The 18,307-nt window shown below is 36.2% G+C and overlaps 1 protein-coding gene across 1 annotated transcript in view; it reads left to right on the forward strand.

The window, feature by feature from the left end:
• Positions 1 to 14,661, forward strand: part of FGF10 (fibroblast growth factor 10) — a 92,765-nt gene extending 78,104 nt beyond the window's left edge. Inside the window, exons 2-3 of the mRNA XM_068990762.1 lie at positions 10,099 to 10,202; positions 14,464 to 14,661. Of these exons, the coding sequence (XP_068846863.1) occupies positions 10,099 to 10,202; positions 14,464 to 14,661 (302 nt within the window). The remainder of the gene's footprint in view (positions 1 to 10,098; positions 10,203 to 14,463) is intronic.
• The last annotated feature ends 3,646 nt before the right edge of the window (positions 14,662 to 18,307 follow it).

The following is an 18,307-nucleotide window of genomic DNA, read 5'->3' on the forward strand; positions in this document are numbered from 1 at the left end:
GCCTCCTTATTGTAATAGATCTAATTTAGGGAGTTGGCTGGCCTTTTCTAGTGCATAACGTGTTTCTAGTATTATTTTGCATTGTCTGTAGATTTATCCAGCAGCAGTAAGATTGCAGTGATCGTCCTTTATTTTCATATGGTTGGTATTTAGACCACCATTTCTACATAGAATGACGGACTTTCCTTCCCTCCAATGCTCAGTGAAGAGACATAAACCACATGAGGTTTCCCTCAGGCTTTTCCCCAAAATGTGAAATGTAGGAGACATGATAGAGTAGGGCCAAAGTAGGATGTGATTGGATGCCCAGGCAAGAAATCAGGAATTCTAACACTTTAGAATTTTTTTGAAGAATTAGTTTACTAAAGGAAATGGGGAAAAAACAAAAAATAAATAAATAGCTTTATAAACTTTATATATATTTTCTGACAGAGAAATAAAGTTTACCTTTCAAGAAGAAATATTTTCCATATTTACTCTTTGCCTCATTTTGGCTGTATTACCTACCAATCAAATGAATCGTGCTGGATTTTCCTGAGAGTATCTTCAGTCTCCCTTTCTACACTCTTTCTGTTTTATGCTATTTCCCACCGTTTATTCCATTGTAAAATGGGATCCAGGGTCAATTATCTTGGGTCACAGCAAATGACTCAAACATGTAAGTATTTCCAGTGTTCTTTTTCCAGGATTACTGGCAGTTGGGAGTAGAGCAAGGGGCACACAAGCTTTTCTAGGTATTTATTTCATGCAAAATTAGGCTTACTAGGCTTACTATTTTTCCTCATATTGCAAATTAGTTTAATTTATATCAGTACTTACTATGGACAATACTCAGGAATTTCAAATAAATTCTTATCCTTAGAAACATGTAATTTATCTCATTATCAATCTATCCTAAGAACACAGAAGGTAATATCTGAAAACACAAAATATTAATAATTATATATGTTCTGATACAGTTCAATAAAGTTAAAAGAACGGCCAAAAAACCTCTGATAGTGAGGAAAAAACTTAGAAAATATTAAGTTTACTAAATCTATTGATCTAGCACAGTGTCATGAAGAGCCACGTTAGATGGCCATCTGCAAATATTTATTGACTTATGATCACTATGGAAAACTTCAGAGTCATGTTTCATTTGTAGTAAAAATACCTTAATGAGATGAATCTTTAACACACTTTAACATTTATTTATAACTAGGGAATAAAGTGTCTAGATTGTATTATTTCTGATACTTTTTTGATGTTAGGTCAGTGACAGTGGTTAAATTACAGCATAAGTCAATTAAAATATAGCTTTAAACTGAGAAATGTTTTAGAATTTGCCACCATACTCATAAATCAGACCAAGCTAGTCAGAGTTTAGCCTCTGACTTGAAGTACCAGGTGAGAATGTAAAAGGTCATTGTCTGTTGTAGCAAATTGGCAAAGATATATCTCATTATATTACACATAGGGGTGGTAAGGATTTTCTGCTAATGTAGGTTCTGTTTCTGTCTGCAATTCTAAAAGAATGTCAAGGGTATTTGAAAGAACTGTGGCTGATAGAGAAACTAAATATCTCTTTTGCATTATGCTGAAAAGGCAGCCAGAGTCTATAATAGGACAAGGTGGACCAGCTTTAGATTAATGAGCAGCCCACTCTGGTATCATCCCTTTAAAGGTAGTGAGATTATTCTAGAGGGTGGGAGATCAAGGGGATCCCTACAGATCTGTAACAATTTCATGGCCATCAGCACAATTTTAAGGGAACAATACAATCTAATTCTTAGAGTGTCCAATGTCAACACAATTACCCTATGAAAATGCCTATAAAATACTTCTTTAGGAATAGTTTAAGGCACTTAAGGTTTTTTGTTTGTTTTTTGTTTTAATTTTTATTTTTACTTTATTTTACTTTACAATACTGTATTGGTTTTGCCATACATTGACATGAATCCACCACGGGTGTACATGCATTCCCAAACATGAACCCCCCTCCCACCTCCCTCCCCATAACATCTCTCTGGGTCATCACCATGCACCAGCCCCAAGCATGCTGTATCCTGCGGCGGACATAGACTGGCGATTCGATTCTTACATGATAGTATACATGTTACAATGCCATTCTCCCAAATCATCCCACCCTCTCCCTCTCCTTAAGTTTCCACCAGCATTCCATACCCTTACTGAGGAGAAGAAAATAAAGATTCTGCTAATAACGTTGTTATAAGTCAAAAAACTGGCCACAGACAACAGTATACTATATTTGTTTGTAAACTCTAAATCTACATTATCTCACTTATGCAGACATTGAATCCCACACCTATCAAAAACAAGCAAAAGAAAAACCCAGTACTTCTTTCCACATTCTTTAACAATTTGCTTTGATGTTGTTACCATTATTTTGCAATTTTATTTCTCTGCATGTGTTTCTATCAGTGCTTTATATATATATCCTGCTCTGTCTCTGAATGCGAACACTGTATGGTCCTGGGACCAGCAAAATCAGCACTGCCTGGAAAATTGCTAGAAATTTAAATTTTCTGGTCCTACCCCAGATCTCGGAGAAGGCAATGGCACCTCACTCCAGTACTCTTGCCTGGAAAATCCCATGGACGGAGGAGCCTGGTGGGCTGCAGTCCACGGGGGTCGCTGGGAGTTGGACACGACTGAGCGACTTCACTTTCACTTTTCACTTTCACTTTTCACTTTCATGCATTGGAGAAGGAAATGGCAACCAACTCCAGTGTTCTTGCCTGGAGAATCCCAGGGACGGGGGAACCTGTTGGGCTGCCGTCTCTGGGGTCGCACAGAGTCAGACACGACTGAAGCGACTTAGCAGCAGCAACCCCAGATCTACCAAATAAAAAATCCAAAACATCTGTGTTTAAACAAGACTTCCAAATGATTCTGGTGCAAATGCTCAAGTTTTAGAACTACAGGTGTAGTTCTGAAAAACTAGTTAACTTGGCACCATTCTGACTCAGCAGTAAATATCTATCCAGTGTTCACTGCCTGGCATGGCACTAGTGCTAAAGAACCTGCCTGCCAATGCAGGAGACATAAGAGATCCAGGTTCAATCCCTGGGTCAGAAAGATCCCCTGGAGGAGGGCATGGCAACCCACTCCAATATTCTTGCCTGGAGAATCCCATGGAAGAGGAGCCTGGCAGGCTACAGTCCACGGGGTCTCAAAGAATCAGACAAGACTGAGCACGCACGCATACACACACACACAATCTCCATATATGAAGAAGGAAATGAAAGAACATGAAGATATAAGGGCCAAGTTTTTTTTTTTAATAAAGTTATAAAAGAAACTTTAGTTATCAAGAAAATTATTCTATATGGAAGTGAATCCCTTTGTGGAGACTAAATGGTATGCTTGTCTAAAATACTTTTGAAATCTAATAATCAAGTGTTTGCTAGAATATGGAGAAAAGTATCTAAATAGATAAAACAACTTTTATTGTTGAGTTTGTTATAATTTACCTAAAAGTAACATTAAACATTTATATTTTATAATTCACCAACTTTTCCTTTGAAGCATACATTTTGGCACATCATCTAACTTTTATTTTCATTTTATTTGGATATGGAATTGCTAATTCATCTCAAGATTTTACAAAGATTACTGTCAAACAAAAAATATATTTAATACATATCCAGATTTTATCTACTCAGCCAGTACTGGACTAACCACTTATGATTTATTTGTTCATTCAATAAATACATATTGAACATACATTATGAACTATATACTTTTCTAATAATTTTTTAAAAAAAGATCACTATGTCTTCTATGATTCTTTGAGTAAGATACACAATTAAGGAGATAGACCCAGAGTGATCCTAAACTGAATACCATATTTGGAGCCAGTTAGGCTGAGGCCCATGCTATTGGGTATGGCCCATAATCTCAGAGATATGCAGTATAAATGTGATAACAAGCCAAGGAGGTCTATAGGTTTTCTGTAGTAGTATATAATAGATCTGTCTGGGCCACTGAACAATTCATGGGAAAGAAAGAGACAGATTTAGTTTAGAGAGGATGGGATTTGTGTAACATACTAATCATGACATGTTTCAGCACACTGACTAAAGCTATCAAACTACATATACAGCATTATGATCTATTTTGTGTTAAAATGTTTAGAAAAAAATTATACATGACTAATTCTGAATTCATAAGTCTCTGACATTTATTGAGCTGCTTCCACGTTTCACAAATCATTTTTTGAAAAGTCCATTCCTCATCCAGGAGAGCATCACTTCTACTCAAGCAGAACCCTTACATGTACTGAGTGTCCCCCACAAAGTGCAATCAGTGGGGAGACCCCACAGCGGCTCAGGTACGCACCAAGCTCTTTCCGCTCCTCCATGCCTTTCATCACTCATTCACTTTTCTCCCCCTAAAATGTTCCCCTCAACTTCTCAGTTCCCACCTATTAAAATCCTACCCCTTGAAAGATTCATCTCAAATACCAACCATCTTCTTCAGGATGACTTCTTTACTAAAAACCATGGCAGCATATTTTATCTCTAATAGAGCACTTAACATATTTACTTTGTGTTGTAATTACTTAAATTTTTCCTATCTTTATCCTAACCAGTTTTAAAACTCCTTGCAGGTCAAGATTGTGTCTCATCTGTCTTTTCATCCTCCATAGTGACAGCTATCACAAGCCCTGCACATGGGTGCTTAGTACATGCTAGCAGAGGATAAGATGGTTGGATGGCATCACCAACTCAATGGACATGAGTCTGAGCAAGCTCCAGGAGTTAGTGATGGACAGGGAAGCCTGGCTTGATACAGTCCATGGGCTGCAAAGAGTCGGACAGGACTGAGAGACCGAACTGAACTGAATATTCTAGCAGAATTAATTTACTCAAATAATCTCCAGGATTTATTTATATATGCAAGCTCTGTTTAGCCAGGAGACGATAATCAGATTTTGCATCCATTTTTTGCATTTCACTGCCCCCTTGTATATATCCATTCTGTTATTAATAAATCACTTTTATTTTCCTTTTTCCTGTTATACCCGTGAAAAGTTATTTAAGGAGAGAGTTACCATCTAGGCCAATAGCTTGTGTATTATCATGGACCAAAAAGAGTAGTCTTGGTCCATTGTAATTGCTGGAGAAAAAACAGGTTAGATGCTTCTTTTCTGGAGATGAATGAGAGACAGAAGCTGGGAATAATGTTTCTGAATGGCTGCATCCTGAGACTGACAACTCAGTGATTCATCAAAACATAACTCTTGACCTAAAGTTTAAAAAAAAAAACTGATTTACATGAAAATTATGATGTCCAGATTATTTCCATTTGGAGTTCATCAGTTTTCAAAGTCCTCCCCATTACTACAGTGATGCTGCACCGTTAGGTAGAATTTGCCAATTAATAGGAGCCAATGTTTTTGTCACAATAACTCTTCTTAGATTATCAAACTTGATTAAGATTTCACATATCACTCAAAATGAACCATATGTTGCTATTATTTACTTGAAGGAATTTTTGCTTTAAAATTCGCTTTTTCTATTGATGCTTTTGAACTGTGGTGTTGGAGAAGACTGTTCAGAGTCCCTTGGACTGCAAGGAGATCCAACCAGTCCATTCTGAAGGAGATCAGCCCTGGGATTTCTTTGGAAGGAATGATGCTAAAGCTGAAAGTCCAGTACTTTGGCCACCTCATGCGAAGTGTTGACTCAATGGAAAAGACTCTGATGCTGGGAGGGATCGAGGGCAGGTGGAGAAGGGGATGGCAGAGGATGAGATGGCTGGATGGCATCACTGACTCGAAGGACGTGAGTCTGGGTGAACTCCGGGAGTCGGTGATGGACAGGGAGGCCTGGCATGCTGGGATTCATGGGGTTGCAAAGAGTCGGACACGACTGAGCAACTGAACTGAACTGAATATGTTCTTTAAACTGTTACATATTTTTAGATAAAATATTTCCTATTTGCCAGAATCCTTAGAGTCAGTAGAAGATGGTTGATACCTTGACTCTGACAACTCCCCGCCCTTACTTCTTACAGCTTCCTGCCTGTTTCTCACTTTCCCCTAGGAGGCTGTCAAATTGGCCTTCAAATTTGCATTAAAACATATACCTGTATAAAAAGTTATTAATGCAACAACTCTGAAACATACTTTCCAAAAGTATTTTGTAGGCAAACTTGATCATCCTTAACAAAGAACAGAGAACATGGGAGAGATTCTTTCTTAAAAAATAGACAAGTCCTTTAGACTTGAAAGTTTAGAAAGTCCCTCGCACATTCAAAGAAATTCATAACAAGTCATTGTCCTTTAAGCACAAGCTGGAATCAAGATTGCTTGGAGAAATATCAATAACCTAGATATGCAGATGGACATCACCCTTATGGCAGAAAGTGAAGAAGGGCTAAAGAGCCTCTTGATGAAAGTGAAAGAGAGTGAAAAAGTTGACTTAAAGCTCAACATTCACAAAACTAAGATCATGGCATCTAGTCCCATCACTTCATGGCAAATAAATGGGGAAACAATGACAGACTTTATTTTTGGGGACTCCAAATTTACTGCAGATGGTAACTGCAGCCATGAAATTAAAATATGTTTGCTCCTTGGAAGAAAAGTAATGATCAACCTAGACAGCATATTAAAAAGCAGAGACATTACTTTGCCAACAAAGGTCCTTCTAGTCAAAGCTATGGTTTTTCCAGTAGTCATGTATGGATGTGAAAGTAGGACTATAAAGAAAGCTGAGTGCTGAAGAATTGATGCTTTTGAGCTGTGGTGTTGGAGAAGACTTTTGAGAGTCCTTTGGACTGCAAGGAGATCCAACCAGTCCATCCTAAAGGAGATCAGTCCTGAATATTCATTGGAAGGACTGATGCTGAAGCTGAAGCTCCAATACTTTGGCCACCTGATGCGAATAACTGACTAGTTTGATAAGACCCTGATGCTGGGAGAGTTTGAAGGTGGGAGGAGCAGGGGACAACAGAGGATGAGATGATTGGATGGCATCACCGACTCAATGGACATGAGTTTGAGCTGGGAATTGATGATGGACAGGGAAGCTTGGTGTGCTGCAGTCCCTGGGGTCACAAAGTATTGAACACAACTGAGCAACTGAACTGAACTGAACTGAACTGTCCTTTACCTACAAAATTATCGAATTCTGACTTACTGATATATGATGTATCCAAAAGTTTATTTTCAGAACTCAAAAGAACTTAAATCATCCAGGTCTTCCTCTTTGTATTTTGAAGCATACTGAAGCTTTTCAAGCTCGCCCTAACTGATTATAGAGTAAGAAAAAAGGTTAACTGATTGATGAATTCTTTGAATATTGTGTTCCTATTTTGTGCAAAACAGAAAGAAACCCAGGAGTTTCTGAGCATAAATACAATCTACCGTGTGCAGTGCACTCTCAGAAATAATCAGTCAAGGATTTGCCAATATTTATTTCACCAGAACATTTTTGCTTCTGCCAACTCAGTCTGTTACTAGAGCTTAATTCTACTTGTTCTCATTTAAAAACTTTAATTCTTTGCTGAAATCAACCTTTTTCATTCTAATAATTTCCAGTTAAAAAGCCAACAAAGGGCTTATCATATAATTTACTGATAGTACTTACTTGCCTTTTTTGTCAGGTAAAACAAATAGCAGCCTAAATATGTGTCCCAGATTCCTATCATTGCCTTGTTCTATATCCTCTGCTTGTGACATAAATAAAGCATATTAGATTTCCTTCCCTGAGACTCAGACATCATCATCCATGGCATGCCAAATCATTGGGAGGAAAAGCACATTATTAAGTTGTTAAAGACTGTTATCTTGATGAGTCATTTTGTCAGTTGTTTTTCCAGCAGAATTCCCTTGTGGAAACAGGAAAGAAGCAAGAAATCTGATGGAGAGGCAACACAGTCAGAGACAGAGACAAAAACAATCTGAAAGTGAGAGGACATAGTTATTGGGTCCCTCATAATTGACCTATGTCACTTTCTCACCTTGTGTGTAAGTTATAAAACTTCAGTATCATCATCCAGTTTTTCATCTGTAATTGAGAATAATCCAACCTCCTTAGACGACCATTGTGAAAATTAAAGAAATAAAGTTAAAAAAAAGTACTTTTTAACATGTGCAAATAAATGTATGTGTTTGTCCCTTGAGGACAACTACTAGCATAAGGAATGGGATATCAAAAATACAGATACTGATTTAATATCTTGTAATAACCTATAATGGAAAAGAAACTGAAAAACACACATGTACATGTGTAGTTATTTCCTTCTCCAGGGGATCTTCCCAAACCCGCATCTCCTGCATTGCAGGCAGATTCTTTACTGTCTGAGCTACTAGGGAAGCCCAAAATAACCTATAATGGAAAAGAATCTGAAACAAACACACACATATATAGGCATATATATTGTTGTTGTTCAGTCGCTAAGTCGTATCTGACTCTTTGCAACACCATATTTATATGAATTGCTTTGCTGAATACTTGAAAATAATGTGACATTGTAAAATCAACTACACTTCAATAAAGCAAAACAGAACAAAAGTACAGATAGTGTCTCCCTCACTCTTCACACTCTTTCCTTGTTTGAGCTTGCCAAAAGAAATCTGTCTTGCTCTATTAATAAGGAGGTGTGCTGTGTTAGGTCACAGGCTTCCTATAGGATATAAGAACAGAATGGTCTACGGCATGTAGTCTGGCGCGTCTCTCTAGTGATGTCAGCTTTGCTCTGGGGCATGAAAGCCCTTCTACTGGCCATAACATGGCTTGTCAGCATATGAAGAAAGAAAAGCAGGTGTCCGTGTCTAAAGGACACTCTTTGTTTTGGGGAAAAGTATAAGCACACAATGTGCTGACCACATTTAGGATGGTGTTTCTAATGATAGGAAGTACAGGATAAATGCTAACTTATATCAGCTTTCTGATTTTATAGGCTAAGCCAGTGGGAATTTGTATGTCTTATTCAGGATTTACCTAGCCTGTTGAAGAAGAAGTTTCAAACTCTGTGACTGTTAGAGGAAAACTTTCCTATCATAATAATTAAGAAAGCACTGAGCTCTAGGCAATTTCTAATTGTTTTATATGTACTCTCATTTAATCCTCATAAAACTAGAAAGGCGGGACTAATATGCTGCTCATTTTACAAATGGAATTGAGACACAGGCAGTTCAGTGACTTCTCCTGTGGCCATTCACTAAGTGCAAAGCCAGGTTTCAAATGCCGTCTGGATTCAGAGGCCTTTGCTAATCACAGTGTACTTCTCTTCCCTGAGACAGCTTTCCCAAGAGTTCAAAAATAAGAAGCAGGTATAGTACCTGGGGTCTCTTGGCCTAAGCTAGTGCGGCATTTTAAGTAGATGGTTTACCTGCCAGCTTTTCAGAGGAAATTATCTTTAGATGCACTAACCAAAACTTGTGTATTAGGAGAAAAGATCTCTTATCTATCCGTTCCCAGTTCCCTTAGTTTTTCATTCTTTCTAAGAAAAAAAGAAACTAAATCTTTCAAAAGTACTGATGGATTCTCTCCCAACCCAGACTACTAATTCTGCTATTTTAAAGACAATGTGGACATTGGGATTAGTCTCTCTGTATTTTAGAATGTCAACACATTCGTGAAAAATAAATTTATCAGTTAAATACAGCCAAGAGATTTAGTTTATCTGAGTCCTACAAAGAAGAAATAGTTTACCAGTGTTTTTACAGATTGAAGTAAATCTGACATATTATTGACATATGTTATAGATTTAGTTTAATACCATAGTACAGATGTGTGCTCTGATAATTTTTTTGTGAAATCTAGGCTAAGATGAGTAGAGTTGTTTCAATATTTATAGGGTTGAAAATGCAGAGTTAGCAAAGGAAGTATTTTAATTGAAACAATATTTTCCCCTATATGCTCAGAGTAAAATGCAGGGGAATTCATTTAGACTATTTTTTTTTTTCCCCATATAGTGACTGTGTTTTTAGGCACAGTGAAAAAGGTGTGTTTCCTGCCCCTCCCCCCATCTTTTTGATTTTGGAACCATTAAAAATGAACAATAGCTTCTTCTGACCTTTATTTCTTTCAATTAAGTATATGTGACTCTTTAAGTTCAGCCTTTTTAAATTGTATGTTTTAGGTATCCTGGAGATAACTTCAGTGGAAATCGGAGTTGTTGCTGTGAAAGCTATTAACAGCAACTATTATTTAGCCATGAACAAGAAGGGGAAACTCTATGGCTCGGTAAGTATTCTGCTTTTAATTGAAAAATCCAGTTCAGTAAATTATTACCATAGTTTTGCAATGTTTCCCCAGACATTAAATAGCTTTGTTATCATTCTGTTGCTAGTAAATAGAACCACAAAGGGCTGGTCACCAAGAGTTTCAAGGGCTGGCAAGGCAGCTCTTCCAACTGTTTAATCCCCTCTGTTGTTCACTCATTAGTCTACCACACAGGCTGGCACTCATATCAGTCAAAGTTTTGAATGCTAATATTCTGAATGTTCTGAGCTAACCAGTCAGACTCTCATGGAAGCATTTGGCCAAATTGCCATGGTTGCTGCAGACAACTTGAAGAATCATTGAAAATAAAGATCTTGGATTGAGCAGAAAACCACATGCTATGTATGTTTGTGTGTTATAGCAAGAGATAAAACAGGGGCATAAGTGTTTTGTATTCTGTGAAAATCTGAAATGGAGAGACAAGTCAAGAAATTCATAATTTTCTGTGTTGTTCAGTCGACTTCAGAATTTTATTTATCTGAACAATAATTATTAATTCACTGATGGAGCTGTTACCCAGCCAGTGCTTTGGGTACATACGCCCCTGTGGTCCATAGCAAGTATCAGGGAATATTACTTTAAAATGTGTAAATAAACTTATTTTGTTGATTAGTATAAGGATGACTGCAGTGCCTGCCTAGGGCCAGCAGCTCTCAAACTTGAGTGTCAGAATCACCTGGTGAATTTGTTAAAACACATTCCCAGATTTTCTGATTCAGTTAAGTCTGTAAGACTTTGCATTTCTAACGAGTTTCCAGGTTTTACCGATTGGTACCCACAATTTGAGAATCACTGGAAATTGGTCCTGTCATTGGTCTGGATATACAATAGCTTTGTATTTCATTCCACTTATAATTGGAGAATCAGGCATATTTTGGGTCAGTTTCTTTGATTAGAGTAAATGCTCTTTGGGTGAATGGGTCAGAAAAATTTTAGTTAAAGTTTTTCATTGTCTGTAGCTCTACTACTGAACCTAGAAAACTAATGGACCCATTTAAAAATGAGGCTCCATTTGGGGGTTCAGAGCATAACCACTTCGGAGATGTTCTTGTTTTTCTATTCAATAAACCTGCAGAGGTCCCTTCCCTCCTTAATCTACTATATCAGAATTACTGAGCAAGAGGTCCAGGTGTATATTCTTTGAAGACATACTAATACACAGTCAAAACCAATGCTTTAAAGTAAAACCTAATAAAAATTTAGATTGAGAGCAAGTGTAAAATTCTTAATTACAATAAAAGATTAAAATGATTTTTAATTGATAAAGTATGCTTCTTTTAAAAAGTGACATCAAGGAAAAATGGATAACTGTCACATGTCCTAAAAATATTTAATACTTTTCCTTCCATTCCCCCACTTTTTCTTCTGTTCCAACACAGCTCATGCCCTGAGTCTATGCCTCTTCTTGAGCTCTAAGGCCTGTAACTTATTTCATTCTCTACTTCTAACGTAGATGCCCAGTTGCTTTCTATCACATCATACCATTTTAATGATCTCCAATGGCATTTATCAGATAGTTCTCTCAATAATGTGCTTGTTGTTGACTGTCTTCTCAGAGTAGATTGTGAAATTTGAGAGGAGAAGGTTTGCCTTGTCCCACATGATTTTTTCAGCACTTGGAACCGTACAATAAACAGATAGTACAATGCATAAACCTAACTACCTCTCCAAGTAGTTTAACTCATCACAGCTAATACACTCCACTTTTAGCCTGTCTCAGAAATGAGCTCTTTCTCTAACCATTGTGCACTGTTTGTTTCTATTTTGCATTACCACCAAGAAGAGTAAAAAAGTATGCTTTTTCAAAACTAAATTAAAAATCTACTAAAATTCACTGTCTTATTCAGGGTAGACTAGGACTAGGAGCTACCAAAATTATTCATGAGTACATGTTCTATATAATTCTGTATGGACAGAAGAGCCTGGCAGGCGACAGTCCCTAAGGTTGCAAAGAGTCAGACATGACTGAGCAACTAATTTTCATTTTCACTTTTCATCAGGTAACAACTCTTGTAATCCCTCTGTATTTTTTCCAGACAATTTCCACTGATTCCATAGCCTTCTTGAAAATAGCAATTTGGTAAAAGCCCAAAATGATTGATTAAACCAACTCTATAAATTCTATTCTCTTAAATACTTTCCTTGATTCTCTTTTGGGAAACATATGTCTCCCTTATATTTTCATTATTTGCCTTCTGATCAATGTGTCTATTGTATTATATTGTATATCGAGTTTTCTCCTGATTGATGGACTTAAGTAAATACTGATAGTTTATAAAACTGAATTATATAGAATAAGTGCTTATAGGGCATGGTTTAAAAACTGAAGAAATTTCCCAGGTAATCCTGAGAAAATCTAGAAATCTTTTTTTAAACTATCAAAACTCTACTTTTGAGATCTTGCTTTAGCCTAGATTTTTTAAAAAACCTTTAATATTTATTATTTACCTAAATGCTGTAAACAACTATAGATTCCTAGGTCTCCTCCAGAGATTCTGATAGAAAAATTTGACCAATGGTCTAAATATTCAGTGGTCTAAACACCAGAGATGAGGAGTCTGATACAAGTATAATTCACTTTCAGAAACATTTCTCAATAAATTAATTTTTAAGGAAAAATAAATTTAGCATCCCTTCATACTTTTTTATATATAGCTCCATTTCAAATATAAATTCTTCCATAGTCTCTAAACTATACCTTCTTTATTGAAAAAATATAATTGCTCATGTAAAAAATCCTCCTTGCTTTTAAATCCATATAGTTTCAGACAGACTAGGATGAATTAAGAGAAAAAATAAACTCAAATTAAGAATTCAGATCATCTCTAATGCATAATATTTTGTTATGTTAAAATCATTACCTTTAACAATTTACCTTTTCTTCTTACTTTCAGGCAAATAAGTCATCACTTGAACATTACATTTAAATATTCTTTATAGAGGAGAAGCATAGAGGATAGATTCCAGAAAACAAAGCTTAAACTGATAACATTAAACTATACCTACTCATTATGGTTCTGATGATGTTCAAAATTAGGATCTACTCTGCAGAAAACTTGAATTATTTAAATATACACATAGTCAAAATTTCCAAAAGTCCTGAAGTGAGAAATACTGAACTGCAGTAGAGGTTTCAACTGAAAGATGCCTATAGTCTCCATATGTCTATAGATATAGATATAGATGCCCTTGGTTTCCATAGAGAAGATAGATCCAGAAGGAAAAAAGCCCCAGTTCCTTTTTAGCTGCTTTAGATTGGGTATAAAGGAAAAGGAATATTTCTAAAGTCAGAGTTTTGAAATTAGTAAGGTATCTCCTTTTTGCTCTTCCCTCCTGAGAGAAAATCTGAATTTCTGCAATCCAGATTTCTAAAATGAATGAGATATCAATCTTTGTCACAAAAGATCCCCTTAAAAAAACTTTGCCATTTGAAATGAAGCCAAATTCCAAAGTGTAATTTCTCAGGGTTCAAGTCTTCAGACTTATACTATATAAGCTGTTCTAGTTACCAGATTTGTAGTTTCTCTGACACAGGAATTCATAAAGCAAGGTTGTCTCATGTCCTACTGTTCAACTATTCCTAAACCTCAGAATAAAATTGGTCAAAATTCCAAGTTATGGAAAATTGTGAATCATTTACAAAATTGAGAGATCTGGTATTTGGAAAAGAAAAGGATATCCCCCACTCCCAGGGTCTCTTGTTTATCTAGAGCTATTGTGGTTTTAAGATCTGCTTTCTTAGCAATGTATGTATATTTATTGTGGATTTATAGGTAAATAAAATTTGCAAACTTGATAAGCCCACCTTTTCCCTGTAATTCTGTTTTTCCCATGGAACCTCAATTATTACTCTGAAAAAAAAAAAGGATAATAATAACATTCTTTATTATTCATTCATCATAAACATTGTTACTAGAATGCTTGTTTCTTAATAATCATTCTAGGCACTTAAACATGTCATACTCAAAGCACATTAGCTCCTTAAAAGGGCCCCAAATGTGGTTATGATGATCAATTAAAGTAAATCATGTGCCTTCTAATGTAGAATGTTTTGTCCTTTTGTTTTACTCTTCTGTTGTTGATGTTTTGTATAAGCACACAACTTATGTACAGATGACAAAAGCAAACAAAACCCAGAAAGTGGAGTTTTCTGGATGGTTTGTGTAAAATGGAACCAAGTGTCATCGCCACAGAAATAAAAGATTTTCTTTTTCCCTTGCAGAAAGAATTTAATAATGACTGTAAGCTGAAGGAGAGGATAGAGGAAAACGGATACAATACCTATGCATCTTTTAACTGGCAGCACAACGGGAGGCAAATGTATGTGGCATTGAATGGAAAAGGAGCTCCTAGAAGAGGACAGAAAACACGAAGGAAAAACACCTCAGCTCATTTTCTTCCAATGGTGGTACACTCATAGAAGAAGGCAGTGTTTGCAGATGCGGTATAACCAAAGGCTCTCTATGAGGCATAGTTGGTATTCTTTATGAAGACAGTACTTCACAAGGCAAAGACACACTGCAAATGTCTGCTTGCTTGAAAGAAAGGAGGCCTTTGAAGGTTTTTGTACTCTCTACTGACATATGATGTTCTCTTAATTAGGTCTGTGTCCTGCCTTGTGATCACAATATAAACAGATCAAATGGATGGAATTTATTCCCAAGTGAACAATATTGTGGCTGAGTTTAGGGGTTAAGTTTTTGTTTATGTTTTTGTTTTTATCCTCTGAGATAGAACTTAAAGGACAAGGAACAATCTGTTGAATGATCTTCGGGAAAGTTATTTATGGAATACGAACTCATATCAAAGACTTTCATTGCTCATTCAAGCCTAATGATTCAATGAGCAGTAAGACATGCAAGCATTTACTGGAAAGCACTTGGGTCATATCATATGCACAACCAAAGGAGCTTTGTGTGTGACGTCATGGAAGAATCAGATAGGATTAAAAAATATAAACATGGTAGTGTAAAACTGTTCTAACCAAACAAATAGTAACGGTATGCTTGTGCATTCTGCCTTCATCCTTTTCTATTTCCTTCTAAGTTATTTATTTAATAGGATGTTAAATATCTTTTGGGGTTTTAAAGAGTATCCTCAGCAGCTGCTCTCTGTTTTACCTTTTCTATTTCTTTAGCACACCACATGCATATTCATGACAAAGTGTTTTTAAAACTTGGCAAACACTTCAAGAATAGGAAATAAAGTTGGGGAAAGAGTGTGAGTGCCCCATGCGCTGTCTGTTGAGTCCATCTGCACTTCTGCCATAAGAACCATCAACAGTAAACATGACAATACTACGACATGGCCTGAGTGAGAGATATTTGCCATCATTTTAAAACATACCTCACTCCTAAGGCTTCCTTTCCTAAGCAATAGACCAAAAAACCAAATTCTTCTCTTTTAATAAATCAGTGGGCCTCCAAAAGTACAGTAAAAGAAAGAAAATTAATTGTCAAATATGTTTTAGTAACATAGGCTCATTACTTACTAATGATTTTTTGCCATATGTCCCAGTGGTAAATGATGAAGAGGCTGTCTGCCTATATAAGAACACTTTACAAGTCTCACATAGTGTATCTCCCCCACAGGAACTATCAAGGAATTTGGTATGACGTGCAACCCCCCTCCCCCACAGGGGCTTAAACTGAGCAAATATATCCTGGTATATGTGTAACTATATGCTGAAATTTGTTCAAATGGTATGATCTAGTCTTTGCAAAACCAAATAAAACTTATTTTCTGTAAATTTTAAGAGCTTTGGAAGGTTCCATAATGTAACCTTATTGAAATTCATTTTGTTAGAGCAGGTATAGAAAACAGTACAGAAAGGCATACCAGTCATCATCACATTGTATTCCACTAAATAAATACTTAAACCTTATTTGCAGTGTCTGTAGTGATTTTTAAAAGTGTAGAAAAATACTATCTGTTCTAAATACTTTAAGTGATAACTATAAGATTATACTGATACTGCAGTTTTATCTTAATATTTCTTGTTTTGAAAAGGTCTGTTTATTTTTATTATTTGACACAGTATTTTGGTACAAAGGAAAGACTTACTAAATGTGTCTTTTTACTAAAGTTTAAGCTCTAGAAAGTCTGGTGTTTTATCATCTTCTCTAATAACTTAATTGTGTCGATGCTTAACCAACACTTCCAGTAAGTCTGTTATTGAAAAATTAGCTTTATTAAGAAACTTTCCCATAAAGTAATTCCATTAAAGATCATATTTTTTTTATTCCTTAAACAAGTTGGGATTTCAAAGGAAATGCATTTGAGGCAGAATGTTTTGGCTTATGATAAACTTGCATTTTATGGTACTTGGCTTCCAACTTGCTTTTTGACAAATGGGATTCTAAAAATGTTTAATTTTGTGGTTGGAATCTGTGTGTTAAAATTTAATTGGTAACTGAGTCTGAAAGCTATACTGTAATGCGTTCCTATGAGAACTAGATTATCTTTGTTGTTTTATTTTAAAATAATAATTGCACCTGACACATGAACATGGACCACCCGCAACCAAAATTAAACGTTTGGTGAGACAAATATAGTATTAGATGACCATGGTAACAGCAAATAGGGCACAAACTGGATTCGTATTTCACATAGCCATTTAGATTACCAAGAGACTATGTGTAAACAGTCATCATCTTAGTACTCAAAACACTAAAACAGCTTCTAGCAAAATATATCAAAGCTTGCAGAAGCCAAAAATAGAAAAAATCTCCTATACCTCTCCCCTGTCTCACCCCCAGAATAAACACATGGACAGAAAAAAAGATAGAAACAGTTTGGTAAAGAGTAGCGAGATTCTCCTGCATTTAAAATGGCATATTTGCTTGATGTGGAGATAGAATTCTGGTCCCCTTGCAGCTGGATTGTGCTACTGAAGGAAAATCGGCTCCAGTCCTGAATTTTTTCTTTTTTTTTTTTTAATCATGAGATTGGTAGTTCTGCCTCTGTAGGAAGTGTGAGCCCTGACTACAATGTCAAGGTGCATCAGCCACAAATGTGTATCCATCTGAGTGTTGATTTCAAGGAGACTCCTCATAAAGATATAGATTCCCTCCCTCCTCCTACCTCCCAAAAGGCTGAACAGTGTATAGTATGTTACATTTAAATAAATCAATAAAAATACTGGGTAAAGAAAATAAAAATATTGTCCTTGTTTGTTTTATTAGTCTAAAACTATACCTGGTTATTAAGAGAGACGCTCACATGTTGTGTGCTTGGCAGGATGTGGTTAAATGCCCCACAGCCCCAAACAACAACAGAAAAAAAAGTCACTTAAACATTTGTAAGGTTTCTTTAATGCTTTACATGTGTGAGTCAGCTATCCTTACTCTAATAACAACCAAATGCTTTTCGATTTTTTCTAAGTATTCAGGTCCACCTAGTTTACACAGTGGATAAAGAAGGATGAATTGAAAACAAGGATGGCTTGTGAAACAATGAAAGACTTTTGGAGGAAAGCCAGGAGCCTGCAAAATCTGATTTCAAGGGGATGGAGTAAGCCAATGAGTTTGATTTGAAAAGTAGAGAGAAAAAAATACATAATATTGCAAGTTGGGGCCAGGATCCAAGCAAGGTTGTATGTGTGTGTGCGCGCATGCACATGTGTGTTAGTCTCTCAGTTGTGTGACTTTTTGTGACTCCATGGACTGTAGCCCACCAGACTCCTCTGTCCATGAAATTCTCCAGGCAAGAATACTGGAGTGGGTTGCCTTTCGCTTTTTCAGGATATCCTTCTGATCCGGGAATTGAACCCTGATCTCCCACATTGCAGGCAAATTCTTTACCGTTTGAGCCACCAGGGAAGCTCCAAGCAAGGTTATGACACCATTTAAATATATCATCACTAATATACACAGTTTATAATTTGGATGTTTCTTAATTCAGGTTTTATGATCATTCAGCAAAAATTAAAATTCCCTTTGCCTTTTCAGCAAAGATTTTAGCATATCTAAGCTTTGTTTAAATAAAGTTATTTGTAGAAGCATGAAATATTTAAGAGGAGATACCTAGAGTATTAGAAGTAGTAACACAGTTACATGAGAACAAGT

This window comes from Capricornis sumatraensis, chromosome 18, assembly GCF_032405125.1.
Source record: "Capricornis sumatraensis isolate serow.1 chromosome 18, serow.2, whole genome shotgun sequence".
Taxonomy (NCBI): Eukaryota; Metazoa; Chordata; class Mammalia; order Artiodactyla; family Bovidae; genus Capricornis; species Capricornis sumatraensis.